Source organism: Kogia breviceps, chromosome 9, assembly GCF_026419965.1.
Source record: "Kogia breviceps isolate mKogBre1 chromosome 9, mKogBre1 haplotype 1, whole genome shotgun sequence".
Classification (NCBI taxonomy): Eukaryota; Metazoa; Chordata; class Mammalia; order Artiodactyla; family Physeteridae; genus Kogia; species Kogia breviceps.
The window spans coordinates 74,266,201-74,285,390 of NC_081318.1; the positions used below are offsets into that span (position 1 = coordinate 74,266,201).

The 19,190-nt window shown below is 38.9% G+C and overlaps 1 protein-coding gene across 1 annotated transcript in view; it reads left to right on the forward strand.

The window, feature by feature from the left end:
• DNAH11 (dynein axonemal heavy chain 11) overlaps positions 1–19,190 on the forward strand; it is a 312,578-nt gene that overhangs the window by 111,813 nt on the left and 181,575 nt on the right. Inside the window, 5 exon segments of the mRNA XM_067042643.1 lie at positions 8,198–8,329; positions 10,168–10,328; positions 13,848–14,004; positions 14,123–14,268; positions 17,355–17,471. Coding sequence (XP_066898744.1) covers positions 8,198–8,329; positions 10,168–10,328; positions 13,848–14,004; positions 14,123–14,268; positions 17,355–17,471 — 713 coding nt within the window.

Consider the following 19,190-nt stretch of genomic DNA (forward strand, 5'->3'; position numbering starts at 1 on the left):
GAACACTGTTTCTAAGATTAATTCAAAATGAGGTGGAAAACTTGAATAGACCAGTAACCACAGAAATAATAGAAATGGTAAGAAAGTTTAAATTTAAAGATAGGTACCTCGTAAATAGAACCCTGTTCCAATGGTTTCTTTAATTTCTCTCAACAGTGTTTTCTGTAGTTTTCAATGCAGACGTCTTATACATTTCTTGCTAGATTTATTTTTAGATAATTGATATGTTTTGATGCTGTAAACATATGCTAATTAATTTTCTAATGTTTGTGGCTGGTATACAGAAATATATTGATGTTTTAATATTTACCTGTGTCTTGAGACTTCGCCACATTTGCTTGCTAGTTGTAATAGGTTTTTTTAAAATATAGTTTCACAGGCTTATTATGTACATGAATATACCATCTGTAAATAATGACAGTTTAACTTCTGACCTTCCATTCTTTTGCCATTTATTTCCTTTTTTTGAGTCATTGAATTGGCTACGACCTTCAATATAATGTTAAATAGAAGTAATCCCAGTCTTAGGGAAGAACAATGCTTTATCATTAAGTATGATAGTAGTTCTAGATTTTTGTAGATGACCTTTCTCAAATAGAGGGAATACCTTCTATTACTACATCCTGAGAATTCTTATTTTGAAGAGGAGTTGAACTTTTTCAAGTCTGCTGAGATACTCTTGTGGTTTTTCTCTTTTATTCTATTACTAAGGTGAATTTTTGAATGCTAAGGCAACTTTGCATTTATGATGTATTACCATTTATAGATGTATATATTTTTTGCTGGATTCTATTTGCTAATATTTTGTCCAGAAATTCTGCAGTTATATTCATAAGGGACATTTATCTGTAGTTTTCTTTTATTGTAATATCTTTGCCAGTTTGGGGATGAGGATTATGCACCTTAAAAGGAATTGGAAAGTATTGTATTTTCATGTATTTTGTGAAAGAGTTAATTATAGAAATCACTGGTAATCTATCTGGGCTTGGGGTTTTCTTTCTTTATAAATTATAAATTGATTTCTTTTATGTACATGCTGTTGTGTAGCTTTTTTAGTTTCTTTTATTCTTGTGTCAGTTTTTGGAATTTCTGTTTTTCAAGGTATTTACCCATTTTTTCCAAGTCCAGTTTGGCAAGTTACAGCCATCTGGCCAAATCTGGCCCGGTGCCTATGTGTTTGGTAGTTTTCACGCTTCACTAGCTAAGTGGTGTCATTGCACTAGAGACCATGTACCCCTCAAAGCCCGAAACATTTACTGTCTGGACCTTTACAGGAAAAGGTCATCCACCCCTGATCTGCGTTTTCAAACTTATTGATGTGAGTTGGTCTTCCTATATTGACGTTATCCTTAGCACATCTGGAGGATCTGGCATCATGTCCCCCTTTAATTCCTGGTGTTGGTGATTTGTGTTTTCTCTCCTTTATTTGTAGTCAGACTTTCTATGTGTTTATCAATTTTATTTAAGTTTTCAAAAAACTAATCTTGGGTTTTGTTGATTGTCTCTACTGTTTGTTTTGTATTTCACTGATTTCTGCTTTATCTTGATTACTTCCTTTCATCTACTTATTTTGAGTTTAATTTGCCTCTCTTTTTCAAGTTTCTTAAGGTGGGAGCTTAGATTATCAATTTTTACACCTTTTTCTTTTCCTGCATAGCATCTGAAAGAAACTTGATAACTTGATGAAGATTATCTACCAGAAACCTACAGAGAAAATCATGCTTAATAGTGAAACATTAGCATCATTTCCATTAATGTCAGGAATGGGGTAATTATGCTCACTGTCTCTGACATACATTGCTCAGTATTGTGCTGGTTTTTGCAATATGACTGAAGGAGAAGTAGGAAACGAACAGTGCAAAGGGAGGCGATAAACTGAGATTCCACAACCCATGACCTGATAGTGTCAGAGAGTGTGGGACGTGGTATCTTTGGCAATTTTCTTTGTTCTAGCTGAAATGAAAATCCATTGTTTCTGATATTGCTTAAGTTGAAACATTGGTGGGTTTCTGGATTAGAGATCTTGTTGCTATTGTTAAGAGACTCAGAGAGCATTACTTCTGTGTATGTCCAGATGGAACGAGGTTGAGGGTTCTGGTAGCTGATTCCCACAGTGCTGTAGTAGTTACCTTGTAATGTTCACTTCAGTTTGCTGAGCTGAGGACTACAAGCTCCAGATCTTAACATTTCTACCGAGGGGCGCTTCCAGCTTCTTTGCTGCTGTGGCTTGGGTGTGCCTAAGCTGGGAAATCTGCCATGCCTTGATCCTGGTAAAATTGCAGTGCGTCTCCTACTACAAGGAAAATGTTCTTCCTGTGTTGCCTTATTTAACCTATAGTATTTAGGGACATGTCTCTTTAAGTTCACAGGCATAGCCTCTTTATACCATACTGCTGTAGGAGCTGGGTGAGGACAAAATTGAGAATCAACCACCACTATGTATCGGGAACCAGCCCTTCTCTCTGACCTTGAGTATGTTACTGTGTATGCCTGACACCTTCCTTCATGGTGAGCTCACCATCGTCCCACCAAGCAAGCTGGTCCTGTATGGAAGAACACCGTGGTGTCTTAGACATTTGTAACATATAAACCTCAGTGATCAAGATTCATGTCTCTTTCTTGGGAATTGTCTCCATGTTTATCTAAACATGAGAATTTATAGGAGGGGGATGCCTAGTTGCCTCTTTCCATCCACCGGAATCATTAGAGGTCAACTCTTGTCTGGCTAAGGTGTCCTGTTAATGAGTATGTTATCCATATGGGAAACTTTTGGGTTTATAAAATATACAATAAAATCCTAGAATCCTGTACTATATCCTGGCTCCACCATTTATAACTGTGTGATCTTGGGCAAATTACCTCATATTCTCAGATATAAAATGAGAATAATAGTACCTTCCCCACAGAGTTATTGTGATGATTAAATAATAATGATAGTACCTTCCCCACAGAGTTATTGTGATGATTAAATTAGAAATATGTGTATGTATATATACACAAAGATAGATATTATACACACACATACTATATATATACATACATATGCACACATATATAATAATGCTTGTTAGATATGTTATCTAGTAAGTGCTCAGTAAATGTTAGTTCTTATTATCTGCTGATGCCATCAGAGAGGAACTACATCAATGGCAATGGGGCTGGTGGTCTGCCCCCTGCACTGTCCTCTTGTTAAAATGGAAGGATGGGCTCTGGCCATCTGGAGCCTTGTCTCCATCTGTGCTTTGGGTCTCGTCTGCAGGATTTCCGTGACTTCCTTCTCTACTGTGTCTTCACATTCTTACACTGGCTCCTTCCCATCAGCAATTAAACATTCCCAAGTCTCTCACATTGCTTAAAAACAATACAACCACCAAAAAGTATCCTTGATGTCACACCTCCTTCCATTTCCTACTCTGCTGCTGGAACTTATATTATAACCAAGCTTTTTGAACTCAATATCTATACTTACTCATTCCATTTTTTCATCCTCATCTCTCTCCAAGAACAATTTCTAATCACTTGACTGAGTTTATTTCTATTTGTTTAATGTTAGAAATACTTCCTTTTCAAATGCCCTCTTCCGTTATGTTCATCTTTATTTGAATTCCACTTTTCCATGTACTTCTTGGGTTATTCTTCAGTTTTCTTTCCTTGTTCCTTTTCCTCCTCCTGCCCATTAACTGTTCCTTGTGGCTCTAACTTAGATCCCTTTTTCTTTTCACCACAGCACATATCCCTGGCTAATCTCATCTGCCCTTACTACTGCTCAGTTTCTGTTGTAATATGCTGGTGACTTTGACCTCCAGCTCAGACCTTTCTCCTGAAGTGGAGTCAGGGGCATGTTGGACTTGTCCACTGGAAATTTGACAGGCACATCCAGCCTAGAACATTCAAAATATATTTATTCTCAAATCCACTTCTTCAGTGCTTCCCAAGTTCATTAAAAAACACCGACACTCTTCACCAGTTGCTCAGACTAGAAGCCCATTTGACTCCTCTTTCACCTGATACCCAGTCAACCACCAAGTCTCTTCAGTTGCCCTAAATATATTTATTCTTACTGTTTCCTTCACTACTTTGTTAATGACCTAGTCCCAGCTACTCTTTACTTGCCTGAATGAGTGCAGCACCCTCTTCTCTGGTCTTTTTTCTCCAATCCTGTTTCCCTCCAATTAATCATACTAGAGGCAGAGAGATCTTTTAGAAACACACATCCGATTATCACCCCACCTCCCTAAACCCTTCAACAGTGTCTTCTTGCCCTTGGATTGAAGTTCAGACCCTCAGAAAGCTGGCCCAGCCCTGCATGTTTGGGACCCCTCTTCCCTCTACAGCATCCTTACACACCTGGTCTGCCTCTCCCTTTCCCTCTCACCATCCCAGACTTCTTTCAGTTCCCTCCCAGGGCCACCTGCCGTGTGCTGAGCTGCTTCCTGTGGCTTAAACACTGCCTCCCTGGGTGGGAAACCCCTAAACTCTCTACAGCCTAAATCGTACTCACTCTTTAGGTCTCAGCATAAATACCCTTTCCTGTAAAATGTCTTTCCAAGCTCTCAATTAAGCAAGGTCCTATTTCTGTGTGTTGTCATAGTACTTTGTACTTGCCCTAGCAAAACAATTGTAATTATTTATCTGCATTCCTCATTGGCCTATAAGCTCTGGAAACAGTAACCACGTTATTGTTGTGTGAATGAGGGGATGAGAGAACAAAATGTTGTTCTGGTATGTATTATTGCTGTCATTCATTTCTTCCTTTGTTTATTCATACAAGTGTTTCCTGAGCACATGCTTTGTGCTGGCTGCTATGCTACATGTGAGAATGTCGTGTTGAATAAGACAGATAAGGACCTTGCTCCTTGAGAGCTTACAGTCTAGTGAAGACAAACAGTAAACAAGGAAGTAAATAAGTGAATGATAAGATACTAGTAAGAACCATGAAGAAAATAAATCAGGAACATGTAGAATAACTGGGTAGGTGGAAATAGGATGGCCAAGGAAGGCTGATCTGAGGAGGTGAACTTAGACTAAGACTTGAATAATGAGAGGAAGCCAGCTGTACAAAGATCAGAGGCAAAATGACTCCAGACAGGTGAAACAGTCTCTGTGACCTTGAAGCAGCCATGAAGGAGAAATAAAGAGAAGGCCAGGATGGTTGGAGTGATGTCAGGTGGGAAAAGAGTGATGGGAGGTCATGGAAGGCTTTGTGTTCATGGATAGGAGTTTGGACTGTAAGTAAAGGTAGGCTTCTTTCTGGTTCAAGATACACCATACATATGCTCCAGCTAAACCAAGGTGTACTGGGAAAACAGCCACTTGAGTTTCAGAGGGATGTTTTTGACCTGAGACAAACATCCTTGATCCAGTAGAAAATCATGTGATGTTTCTTTAATCAAGGGCAAGAGTAGGTGCTGATTACATGATAAAGTGTATATTTCTTAAAAGCTGCTGAGGAACATTTTGTGTATGTCACAGACCATAAACTTGTATGCAGTTACAATATAGTACAATACAGTAATTGCTGCCTGATGCCAGTGTCCAAATGATAGATATTTTATAACTACTATTTTTGTGTGTGTGGGTACAGAATCTTATTACTTAGAAAAGAGCATCATTGGGGAAGTTTAATCTTGAGAGACAATATAAGATTCTCAACATATAATGCTGTCCAGCTAATGTTGATGAGTTGTATTTTTAATCATCTGTCACTTGACAGAACTTTTGTAAAAAAGGAATCAATAATGGAGAAATCACAGGGAAACTCAGACAAGACATTGCTTGTGAAAGCACTTGAAAAATGTTCTTAAGAGACATAAAATATTATTACTGTTGTTACAACCAACTCTTTCTAACAAAGTACTGGTACTGGTGTAAGATTTGTGACTCTAAAGACTGGATATCTTGACCAAGATAGAAAATATCCAATGCCAAAGTACCTTCTTTCTAACCAACATGCCTGTAAATTTTGTTGAGAAACTTACACGTGTATACGCTATTACTGTTCATTCAGTCATCTACTCATTACTCAAGCATGCATTGAGCACCTATTTTTCAGTTTTGTTTGTTTTTTGGCTGTGTTAGGTCTTTGTTGCTGCACGTGGGCTTTCTCTAGTTGCAGTGAGAGGGGGCTACTGTTCATTGTGGTGCGCAGGTTTCTCATTGTGGAGGCTCCTCTTGTTGCACAGCAGGACTCTAGACACACGGGCTTGAGTAGTTGCAGCATGCGGGCCCTAGAGCATACAGGCTTCAGTAGTTGCAGTGCATGGGCTCAGTAGTTGTGGCACATGGGCTTAGTTGCTCCATGGCATGTGGAATCTTCCCGGATCAGGGCTCAAACCCGTGTCCCCTGCATTGGCAGGTGGTTTCTTAACCACTTCGCCACCAGGGAAGTCCCTGAGCACCTACTTTTCAACAGCTAGTGGCTCTGGGGACAAAGCACTCAGCTAGACAGACACGGACCTTGCCCTCATGGAACCTAAAATCATGATGAACGCTGAACATGGCATACATGAAATAATCGCCTCTGCTTTTCTTCTCATGTAACTACATTTTATAGATGTAGTATATTGAAAGTAGAATATACAACAACAGCGATAAGGCTATTGTATATGCTGAATGTCTAAAGTACGTATTTTTTATTCCTTTGAACCACTTATTCATCGTGTTTGATTTTAAGTCTCTCTGGAATACTTTTTGCATAACTACCATTTGTCCAACTAGAAAGTGGTGGGTGGGTGGATCTTGTGGAGGTTGGTACAGGAAATCTATGCGCTGTGATCAGTAAGAACTCAGGTTCTGAAGTCAGAGTGTCTGGATTTGAATTCCCCCTGCTCTGTTTAGAAGTGTAGTTAATATGCCTACGAGTCAATTTTCTCATCTGCAAAATGAGGATAATAGATTGTTGTGAAGATTACATAAGATGATACAGACAATAATCCTAGTTAGTGCCTGGCACATTGTAGACTCTGATTTAATGTGAATTGTGCATGCTGCGGTTATGCCATCCTGCCTGCCTTCTCCATGCTTACTGTAATTATAGAATCTTCTCTAGTGCAGCTGCACAGCAGTCTCTGGGCAGTCTGCATTGTTTGGTGTTTTCTGGAATGTGGTAATAGTACTCTAGGGAATATGTTTGTGACAGTAGGTACAAAGGTTTGAGAGCCTTTGATGACATGATATACTCACTTGCAACCAGTTCTTTCAGGATCTAACAGTTTGTCATTGACTGTCCTTTGCAGAGCTAAACAGGAAAGGGGACAGTATAGTTTTACAATATGATACCCTGGAATAAGGCAGAGTTTTGTTGTTGTTGTTAATAAGCTTTGAGTAAGACAGGAATTTTTATGTAAATAAGCATGCTAACAAAATGACCACCTAAGAGTATCCTTCAGAGCTTTCTGACCACAATTAACAGTAAGATATATTTTATATCAGATCAAGTTTACACACATACGTGTACACTCAAGTATGAAACTGAAATAAACTTTCACAAAACAATACATATTCTTATTTCTGTAGTGCAGCATTTTTATTTCTTTCTATTCCATGTTATTCCATTCTAGGAAAAGAGACCAGTAGTTTGAAACATATTGATCTCAGAAATTGGTGGGCAAGACAATTCTTGTTTAGACAAGAATCGGGGTATGAAAAAGAATTAAGTGGGTTAGTCATCAGCTGTACTGTGTAAATCTTTTCTCAGTGATCATCCTATATCCCATGCAAAAACACACAAACAAAACCCCAAACCAACCAAACAAAGCAGCACCTGGTATTTAGTTCTTACTGTACTTTGACAGATATTAACTCAGTTTGATCTTTTAAAATTTTGCAGTCATTTCTATTCCAGCAAAGTTGCAGACCAGATCGTGGTTACATGGAGAGTGAGTTCAGTGCAGCCAAGAAACTTTGTTTCTACTTCTGGCTTTGTCATTACCTGCAGGTTGACCTGTCTTCTCTGAGTCTCAGCTCAGAAGGTGGAGGGGGGGGAGGGGCAGTTAATAATATTTATTCTATTTAAATTAATTAATTTAATTAAATCCCTCCCTCCTGCTTCTACCCCCAGGGTGGTTTGACAGCCAGCTGGAACAATGTATTTGAAATAGTTTTGTAAACTAAAGGGACCTTTACAAATATAAAGACTACTGAGCTGTAAGATTCTGTATTTGTAACTATTACCTCCTTTAAAAAATATGCCTTCTAGATTTCTCAGTTGAATACACTGATTGGACTTCTGCTGGGAGAACTTCTTCCTGGAGACAGGCAGAAGATCATGACAATTTGTACCATAGATGTCCATGCCAGAGACGTGGTGGCAAAACTTATTTCTCAGAAGGCAAGTTATTTATAGAAATTTCATGTGTTTTTTGCTGTTTCCTAAAAGTTGTGTTTATTATCAAGAGTACTTCTAAGAAAGTCAGGGTTTTTTAAAAGTTTTTTTAAATTTGTATATTTTAATTAGTCCTAAGAAGCTAAGTGCATTTACTTTGGGTATTTTTCATTTGGGTTAGTGAATATATTATCCTCATGAGAGTTATCCCAAGTGATATCCCAAAGGGTTTGGCCAAATCAGGAGCCTCTAATTCAGATCATCCAAAAATTAAGTCAGGATGGAGGAACCACAGGAAGTCACGTGTTCATTTCCCTGTCTTCCGGCTTCTTTACACATAATTATCCATTGGCCTGTGATAACCACCACTGTGCCTTATCCAGACAGTAGCAGTAAGATTGTGTACCACCTAAATCATCTCTCTGTGCCTTTGATAATTTTCCTTTTGAAGAAAGAGAAATGTTGGCCACCCCTTGTATTTTCCATTCAAAGCTAAATTACTTTCTTTAAAGAAGTTATTTTCTAATCCTTTCAGTGTGTTATTAACCTTCTTTCCTCGTCTCTTTAAAAAGTCCATGTGTCTCTTAGATACCGGCAGTGTCTAATGCGGAAGGAGAATCTCTCACCCTTTTTCCAAAATACACTGCTACTTAAAATGTCTGAAATACGCTGGTCTCGTGAACAAAATTGACATACCATGCCCATAACCTACTTCTTCCAAATCCCTTTTGTTTTTTGACGGTGGCATTTCCTTTCACAATTTGAATGCATGCTTGTATTGTGAGATGTTTGCTGTTGTTTTTCTAGCTCCTTCTCAATTTATTAAAATCAAAGTGAGTTTTAATTCTCTTCACAAAGTGCTAGCTAATGCTTCCTTATGTAAGCATAAAGTTAAAAAAAAAAACTTCTTGATCCAGGTTCAGGACCATCAGTGAAGAACGTTGCTTAATTGCTAATCTAAAACTGATCCTTGCAAAACACGATTACCACGTATTCTCATTTTGATGATGAGCCATTGATAACTACTCTTTGAATATGACCTTGCATGTTTTATTATGTTTTATCAGTGATGATTTGCTTGCAGCAGGATAAATTTTGATTTAAAATATGTTCTTTATTTTGTACTTAAAGAGATAGACTGTCTAATTCCTGCTCATTTAGTATGCATAAATATGCAATGTCGAGACTTATGTAGATATCAGACAAATGAGTAGATAATAATTTTGGTAACTTCCAGTGATTCTTAAGAAACCCTTGGGTCAATTGGATTTTGAATGAGACTGGAATTATTTTTTCAAACTGGGAAAATAATGGATAGAATTGAGTAAAATAAGAAGGAATAGCAACGAAAAAAACACTGTTGTTTGGTTTAATGAAAAATGACATGGAAACCTCTACTAAAAGCAGAACAGTTTTAGAATGGACTTGGTTGAAAGTATAGTTTATTTATACCTCTGACATACAGAAATAATGGATTATGTGCTATTTTAATACAGAGTGTATTTTTCCATCTGATTTCAGTGATAATAAATATAAAGTCACAAAAGTGATCAAATCCCCTGGGGTGATTCTTAAAAGGGGAAAAAGCATTGATTCAACAAATTGATGTTGTTTTACAGTAATAACCTTCTTAAAATGAAGACGTTTATTACACACATATATCTGATTAAGTATTCAACCATCTACATGCAATTACAATTTGCAGTAGCATACAGGAGATTTCCCTTTTGTGAGATTTTTTAAGAGTAAAATGTGACTCAACCGAATTGATTAGATTAATAGATTACATTAGTGGCCTTAAAACTATCAATGTCCCGTGTGTGATGATCATGTGATGTTTTTAGGTCGTCACTCCCCACGCTTTTGCTTGGCGCTCTCAACTTCGTCACCGGTGGGAGGACACCCAGAAACATTGCCTCGTTAATATTTGTGATGCCCAGTTGCAGTACTTCTATGAGTATTTAGGAAACAGCCCTCGACTAGTGATCACTCCTCTAACTGACAGGTAATAATGATAAGTTGGAGTCAGATGGGAAAAGCCAATCCAAAAGTTCCCCAGCATGGGTAAAGATGTCTGAGATTGAACATAAAGGACTGTGAGAAAATGTTGAACAAATTGCGAAACTGTATGAAAGCAGAATGTAAATGCACTAATTGAGTGACATAGCAAATATTGGTGTTAGAGACACATTAAAGAGAACCAAATTAGAAAAGCAGAATTACAGACACTATGTGGTATACACATCATGAAATCATGAGCAGTTAATATGGCTCAAGACAGCATCTTTGATCTTGGACTCCATTCTCTCTGGTTATTTATGGCTAACACCCTGATATTAGAAGTGTAAAAATGGGAATTGCCTATATTGAACTCATTTTTAAAGGATTGCATACAGTGAAAGGAAGAAAAGGAGAACAGAAATGATTCAACAGATACAGTACTTCTGATGCACTGTGCTGAGAACGGTCCCATTGTCAAGCAGGTAGGGTTCCTGCTCTCTCAGAGCACACTTTCTAGGGGAGTGTGGTGTGTCAGTGGCTGGGAATGAAGAAGAACAGTAAACAAATTAACAGTTATGTTAGGTGGTAATATATGCTGTGACAAAAATAAAACAGGGTGATAGGTTAGAAAGCATCTTGAAGGGAGAGCCTGCTATAGATTGTATAAGAGGACATTTGAGCCAAGACCCAAATGATAACAAGGAACCAGCTATGCAAACATCCTGGGCCATAAAGTTACAGGCAAAGACAAGTACAAAGTTTCTAAGATGGAAAAGAGCTTGGCAGGTTCAAGGGGTAGTCACAGAGCCCAGTGTGGCTCAAGCCTGTCAAGGGAGCAAGGGATTCTTAAAAGTTCATTGCCTCTTGACTCCAAATTAATAGATACACACGGTCAGAATGTTGTAGAGGTAAGGATATGTCACATTGACGTGAGATTCTTTGTTCATATTCCAACCTCTGCTGAAAATGAAAAATGACGTGGAAATCTCTACTAAAAGCAGAACAGTTTTAGAATGGACTTGGTTGAAAGTATAGTTTATTTATACCTCTGACATGCAGAAATAATGGATTATGTGCTATTTTAATACAGAGTGTATTTTTCCATCTGATTTCAGTGATAATAAATATAAAGTCACAAAAGTGATCAAATCCCCTGGGGTGATTCTTAAAAGGGGAAAAATATTTGGTGGGAGAAAGCATATTTAGTCCTTGGTATTCATGAAAGAGAAATCACACCTCAAGATCATGTGCATGTTCCCAGTTATCCAGTTACCATGATGCCGTATACTTTATCTGGGAACGGAAGGGCAGACGGTTACAAGTCTGTCTGTCGAGCTGGGTAGCGGTGGCCCCGGGAGGCTGATGGATTTCCCTCCCTAGCTTTGTGATCTTTCTTGCACATACTAATCTGCTCGTGATGTTGTCCTTGATAAATCGTATGGCTTCTGCAATTGTTTCTCTAATTCAGTTCCCTTTAACTTGTCTCTAACTAAAAGTCAGTGTTCACTATCTTAATTAGTTAATTTATGTACTGCTTTCAGGGTGAGAGATTAAACTTTTTAGCTTGACAAAATCGCTTGAAGAGTCAAAACTGCAAATGCCATAGTCTGCTGTATAGGTACCCTTGCACATAGAGAAGGGGGTGGGGGGAGGCACCGCGTACAGGAGAAATGGGGAAGAGGCATTTAAAAAAATTACCAGTGTGTGAGGCCAATAGCTTATTAACTTTTTAATTTAAAAATCACTATGTGGTTTATTTGGAAGTTAAAAGGAAGATGAATGTTCCTTTTATAGAGTGGATAGGGCTGTATAAGATGTTCGCACTATGTACATTTCTTTCCCATTTCATTCTTTGGATTGTTTACTAATTGTTTACATTAACAAAATGCCACCTTTCAAACACTTTCATTATGTCTTGTTTGATGCTGACCTTCCCCTTGTGTGGTAGACTGGAAAGAGAGCATTTCCTTCTCCCCTATGTGGGCAGGTTCAGAGAACCAAGTCAACCAAGCTTGTAATCACGAGACCTGGGCTGGAACACAGGTGGATTGGTTTGGGGGTGCTAAGCTGCTGTTCCAGAGAGACCCAGAATATAAGGCCTTCGATAACATGGCAGCTGGGGTCTCAGTTGTGTGACGTTCCCAAGGAGGATGATCCAGCTTTATAGGCTTCTGGGTGGCCGACATGCTACACGTGGTTTGCACATTTGTTTCAGCCAGTGGGAAAGGGGAAAACGTCTCAAAGGAGGCGTCCCAGGTTTAGCACACTCATTTCAGTACATAGCATGTTGGCTGGAGCTCGGGCCCTTGACTGCTCCTGGCTGGAAGGCAGGGAGGAAACGTAGTCTGCAGCATATAGGTGGTCATATGTCAGGCAAAACTTGGAACCGCAAGAAAAGATTAATAGGGGATAGTCTACACCATAAAAAGAGCTATAATTCCTAGTCCAGGGGTCTTTCAATTCCATATTCATTGTAAGATGCTCTGAAACGTGATGGCTGTAAAATATAGCAACACTCTCCATTTCCATAAGGAATTGCTTCTATCTGCATAGTACTTTGAATTTTTTAAGGCATTTACCTTTGGCCTTCTTAGCGGTCCATTGCCGTCACTACTTGGGCACCATGTTGGGTTGGCTTTCTTAATAAAGTCCTACGATAAACCTCATTTCATGGAGGAGAAAACTGAGGCATGTTGATGTCAGAAATGTAATTTAAGATGATCTGATGGGTGGCAGAGTAGACACTAGTCCTGGGTCTTCCGTGTGTGTGTGTCTTCCCACTAGATCCACTGTCTATACTAAGACAAAAATCATTCATGAGTCTGAAGAAACCTCACGTTAGGTCCTCACCGTTTATTAGTTTTCCTTCTTTTACAAGTATTAAATTCTGTCTTTGCATAATTTTCCTCAGTCTAAGAACCTCTGAATCTTTCCTGCAAAAATAAGTATTACCATAATCTAAACACACATAGTGACGTGTTCAGAATGATTTCCTGAATACATTTTAACGTAATAAATTGTTATGTCTTTGTTATATTTGCTTTTTACAGTGAAAGTTATATATTATTTGCATACTCTGTATTTATGTTTACATATCTCATCTCTTTATTAAATAACAGTTTAATGAAGTTAGTGTTTCATTCATCATCCAGGATATCTATTTTTCTTTTATAAACAATAGTTTGAGATGTCTGCCATATTAATAATGTGTTTACCTAGAAATATCAGAAATTCAAGAGCATTGCAAATTAAGTGTCATTTGTATTCAAATATACAGCTCTTAGGAAATGAGACAAATAAAGCAGTACTTTCTTCTCTATTACTTTTAAACAGCCAACCTAAAATTAAATTTGATATTATCCTAACTCTCCCCATGAACAAATCAGAGATGTGTCAATATTTTGTGTTGCAACCAGATTCTTAGACCGTGACTTCTTAAACTTCAAAAAATATTGGATTGTCCCTCACATCTTCTAGGAATCTCATAGAAGATCGTAATATGTGTGTTTTCTTTTGCTTAAAGGTGTTACATTACTTTAACTCAGTCACTTCATCTCACCATGAGTGGGGCTCCTGCCGGCCCGGCTGGTACAGGGAAAACAGAAACCACCAAAGATCTTGGCCGTGCCCTGGGCATGGTGGTTTATGTATTCAACTGTTCAGAGCAAATGGACTACAAAGTAAGTTACTAGTAAAATGATACATCCTAACAATGTTATTCCTGACCTGGAATGAGTCAAACAAATAGCTAAAAACCCTTTTCTGTTAACATTCTTAATGCCTCACTCCATCATTAAGTCCATAGGAAATATCTATAAGGGATTGGTGCAGACAGGAGCTTGGGGCTGCTTTGATGAGTTCAATCGAATTTCTGTGGAAGTTCTCTCAGTGGTGGCAGTACACGTGAAGATGATACACGATGCCATCAGAAACAGGAAGAAGAGGTGAGTGGCGTGTAGCTTCTTCCCGTTCTTACAAGTGGAAAGAGAACCTTAGAGCAATGCAGGAGACCTCATCTTCACAGTTTCCAGCTGCCTCTCCCTGTCCCAGGAGATGGTTAAAATGAGAGAGACTGGTTAATTGTGAAGAATTATTTTGAATAACCTCCGGTGTTTCAGCCGGTTTTTTGTTTGTTTGTTTTTGCGGTACGCGGGCCTCTCACTGCCGTGGCCTCTCCCGTTGCGGAGCACAGGCTCCGGACGCGCAGGCTCAGCGGCCATGGCTCACGGGCCCAGCCGCTCCGCGGCAGGTGGGATCTTCCCGGACCGGGGCACGAACCCGCGTCCCCTGCATTGGCAGGAGGACTCTCAACCACTGCGCCACCAGGGGAGCTCTTAGCCGTGTTATTTAAGTGTTCATTACAACAAAGGTGTATCACATACTTTAATCAGTGGAAGAATAAGCACCCTCTACAACACGAAATCCAGTTATCAATTCTCAGTCCTGATCTTACTTGACCTTCTGGCAGCATTTGACACAGTCACTCCCTCCCTTCTGCGTGACATGCTTTCTTCACATCGGTTCCAGGACTCCACATGCTCCCAGTTTTCCCCCACCCCCAGGGCTGCTCCTTTGCAGATTTCTTCTCATCTGTAAAATGGGGAGGAGTACAGTACCCACCTTATGGATTACAGTGAGAATTAAATGCAGAACGCTTGGGCAAGTGCCTGACACATAGCACCATGTCAGTGTTAGCTATTATTTTTTATTATTATATCCTGACCTATTAATGTTGGATGTCACAGGCCTCAACCTTCAGGTGTCTTCTTTTCTCTATCTCTACTTGTTCCCTTGGTCGTTTCATTTAGTCACGTGGCTTTCAATACCATATTGATGGTGCTGGCTACCAGCTGCCCAGACCTATATCTAGACTTAACATATACAATGTCAGCAATTGTCTCGGAGCATCTGAAGACTCCATTTGATGTCTCATTGGCCTCTCAGATTTAATATAGCCAAAGTCGAAATCCTGGTCTTTCCACTAACACTTGCTTTGTTAGTTGTCCTGTCCCAGTAGAATACACCCTCACATTCTTCCAGTTATTTGGGCCAAACCTTTCCAAATGGAGCTAGAACCTATCACTTCCCAACTTGGTGCCACACTCTGAAAGACAAAACATGGTGCTTAGGGATTGATGGCTTCATTTGAGAAATCAGTATTATAATAACCAGTTGTGGTTTTCTTTGTAACATTTTTATATACAGTGAAATCTCATGTATCTGGCCTACCCATTGACCCCCATTTCTTAGGGTATTTTGCTCAGCTACCTGTCTTATCCATAAAACATGTCAGTCTCCCATCAGGGTAAGATCATCCAGCCCTTTGAAACTGTGAAACTATTGTAGATGTTTGCAGTTATTGTAGATATATCTGGATATTTCTACCTTCTAGAAAAATTCTCAGTCCTTCCACCACATGGCTCTGGGAAACCAGTTTCCTGTGTCCAGATGTCTGCTGCCTTAACTGCCCCTGATCTAATGTCATGTTAAAGAAGTTAGATTCTTCGCCTTTGATCCCCAGACATATTTGATTTAGCATTCAGTCAAAATCTTCTTATTTGATGTAACCCAGGTGCCTTTGAGGCCATCCTTTCTTACAGAGATTGAGATAACTGATCAATGCAAGGATTTCTGAAAATTTCCAACCATGCTTCTCAACAGTCTCCATGTCTGCACGTATGTGAGTTGTACCTGTTCATCGTCATGCTAGCCCATGTGCAAACTGCTAGGCTCCTTCATGATTTCATGAGTTTTATTACATTCTCTTTCCACTCGAGGATTTAAGAGATGGGACGGTGCCTCACCCACAAAGCCTTCCAGAATCTTGCTGGCTCCGTCCCCTTGAGGTCCGTGCCTCTGGCTTATGGCTGTCTCTGCTCTGTGTAATGGAAGAGCGCTCAGCTACCCTGCTGCCCTATCCGCCTGCCAGGCCTATCTGCCTTCCCCAGCCTGATACTCTGAGAATGAAGATTTCTCCATTCTTACCTTGACTAAACACAATCCACCTTCTCTTCATTGTCCAGCATCTATGAAACTCTTAGTCCTAAAAACTGGGGCTGTCTCTTTTCCCTCCCTAGTCCGTGTTGGAGGCCCAGCTCCTTAACCGCTTTAGCCCTCCCCTTTCTCAACAGGAGAAAGCCTTCTATTTGTCTCATTTCCCTCCATTTGGAAGTTTCCTTCTACATGTCCTTCAGTTTGGCTCCTACAGCCCTTTACCGTTCCATTGCCCTGGCCATCAACAAGCTAATGGCCCTTTCAAAGCTTTCTGAAAATCCTTCACTGCTTCTCCAATACCTTCAAGTCATGACAATAGCCATAGTCATAGCTAACATCTGTTGAGTATTTACCAGGCCCTAGGCACTGTACTCTTAGCCATTTATATACATTATCTCTTTTAATCCTCATGTAATCCAATAAGGTAGGTAATATTATTATCCTCCACGCTTTTTCTTTTTTATTAGATGAGGGAATGGAATATGCATAAAGTGATATAGCTGGTCTCTGAATGCTCCCAGTCTGGCCCCAGAGCTAGCTGTCACAAGCACCACGCTAATCTATCTCTCAGTGGTGGTCAGTAGATATTTGTTGACTAAATGGGAGGGAAGGAGAGATGGAGGGTGAGCAAATAGACAAAATAACAACAGAACAAGGAGTCCCTTTCTCCTCTTAGCATGGACATTCTGCATCTGTACCGTATCACATTCAAGAAATTGCAGCCCATGCTGAAGGCAAAAATGGCATCACCTTTCATTAACTGTTAAAGTAGTCAAGTCCTCGTTTTTATATTCTAGCATACTGCAGCCATGCTAAAACACAAAGGAATAGTTGCCATACTTGTAATTCCTTTGGGGGAAGGGAGTGTATTTTTAATAAATATTCTTCAAAATATATGCTTATGAATTTTAAAGAAAATTACTCAGCATAAACAGCTTCCTAATAATAATTTGCATTTTGCAGTGGTTTGCATTTGTCACTGTGCATTCATATTCAGTGAACACATTTAATTCCAACAACATTCTTCTTCTGATAGATTTGTATTTCTTGGGGAAGCTATCACACTGAAGCCATCAGTTGGAATATTTATTACTATGAACCCAGGATATGCTGGTCGAACCGAATTACCGGAGAATCTTAAAGCTCTTTTCAGGCAAGTGTTATGCTTTGTGGGTTAGCATCTGGAGCACTCATGTCACCTAACATTGCTGGTTTGCACTGTTAAATGATTTGTTTTTACTTGGGAATTTTCTGTGGAAAACCCCTTATTATATCTTTGGGATCCCTTTATAGAGAGAACTTTCACCGTGATAAATTAATTCTTCTGAAATATGAAACCAGGACTCAAAATCATTACTTAAAGTTACATAGTACGTTTGAACATTTAATACTAGCTCTTTTGTAATGGTATTTTTATTATAAATGTAATCTTCACAAACTACAGAATATTTGGAAAATATGGAAACGAATAAAGAAAAAGTTACCACTTTACCCCCCAGAAATAATGATTGTTGTATTTTTATCTAGTCTTTTATAATTCCTGTTTTATGAGGTTAAGATATTAGGTTAGATTTTCATTTAGTTCTCATTTAATATGTTGACATAAGTAGTTTGTCATATTATTGAAAATTGTTTGGAAATACCATTTTTTGTGGCTCCAAAATGGTCTCTCCCATGGCTCATCCATAATTTTCTTAACCATTCCCTATTGTCTGACATGGTGGAGGGCTTGTGTTTTTCTTTTCAGTTTTTTATGATCATAAAATAGCCGGCCGTAAACATCCCTTCACATGAAGTGTTATCCTTATTTCACGTTATTACCAAGAATAGATTCCTACATGTAGAATTACTTGGTGAATGATTAAAATCTTTATCGATGATCTGCTTTCCAAATGTACTCTGACAGTTTATATGCTTATTAGCAGTCTGTCAGAGGACTTGTGCTGTTGTATACAAACCTGTTCTGATTTAAATCAACTTTGTTCAGGTGTAATTTCATGTAATAAAATGCACCCACTTAAGTATCCAGTTGGTGAAAACACTACCAGAATCAAGATATGGAATGTTTCCGACACCCCTAGACATTCTCTTGTACCTCTTTGAAGTTAAGCCCTCACATCACTGATGTCCTTTCTGTGACTCGAGGTTAAGTTTGTTTATTCTAGAGTTCCTGTAAACGAAACCCTACTATATGTACCTGTTTGTGTTGTCTGCTTCCCTTGAACATTGTGGTTTGGGGATTCATCTGAGTTGTCCAGCATATCAGTAGTTCGTTCCTTTTTGTTGCTGATGAGCATTCTATTGGAGAGACATACTACAATTTGTTTATCCATTCACTAGTTGATGGACATTGTTTCCAGTTTGGAGCTGTTATGAATAAAGCTGCTATGAACATTCATGTACAGTCTTTGTGTGAATATATGTTTTCTTTGGGGTAGATATCTATGAATGGAATTGCTAAGTCACGTGACAGGTGTATGTTTGACTTTATTAGAAGCTGCCAATCCGGTTTCCAAGATGGCTGTACCATTTTACACCCTTACCACCAATGTATGAAAATTTCAGCTGCTCTACATTCTTGTCAAAACTTGGTATCGTCAGTCTTTTTAGTTTTAGCGAGTCTGATAGATAGGTAGTGGTATGTCATTGTGGGTTTAGCTTGCATTTCCACGATGGCTAATAATGTTGAACATCTTTACATGTAACTTACTGGCCATTCCCATACCCTCTTTTGTGAAGTGCTGTATTCTGCATACAGTTTCTTTGTTAACTACACATATTGCAAATATTTTTCTCTCAATTTGTGGCTTGCCTTTTCATTTTCTTAATGGTGCCCATCAAAGATAAAAGTTTTAAATTCAATAAAATATTA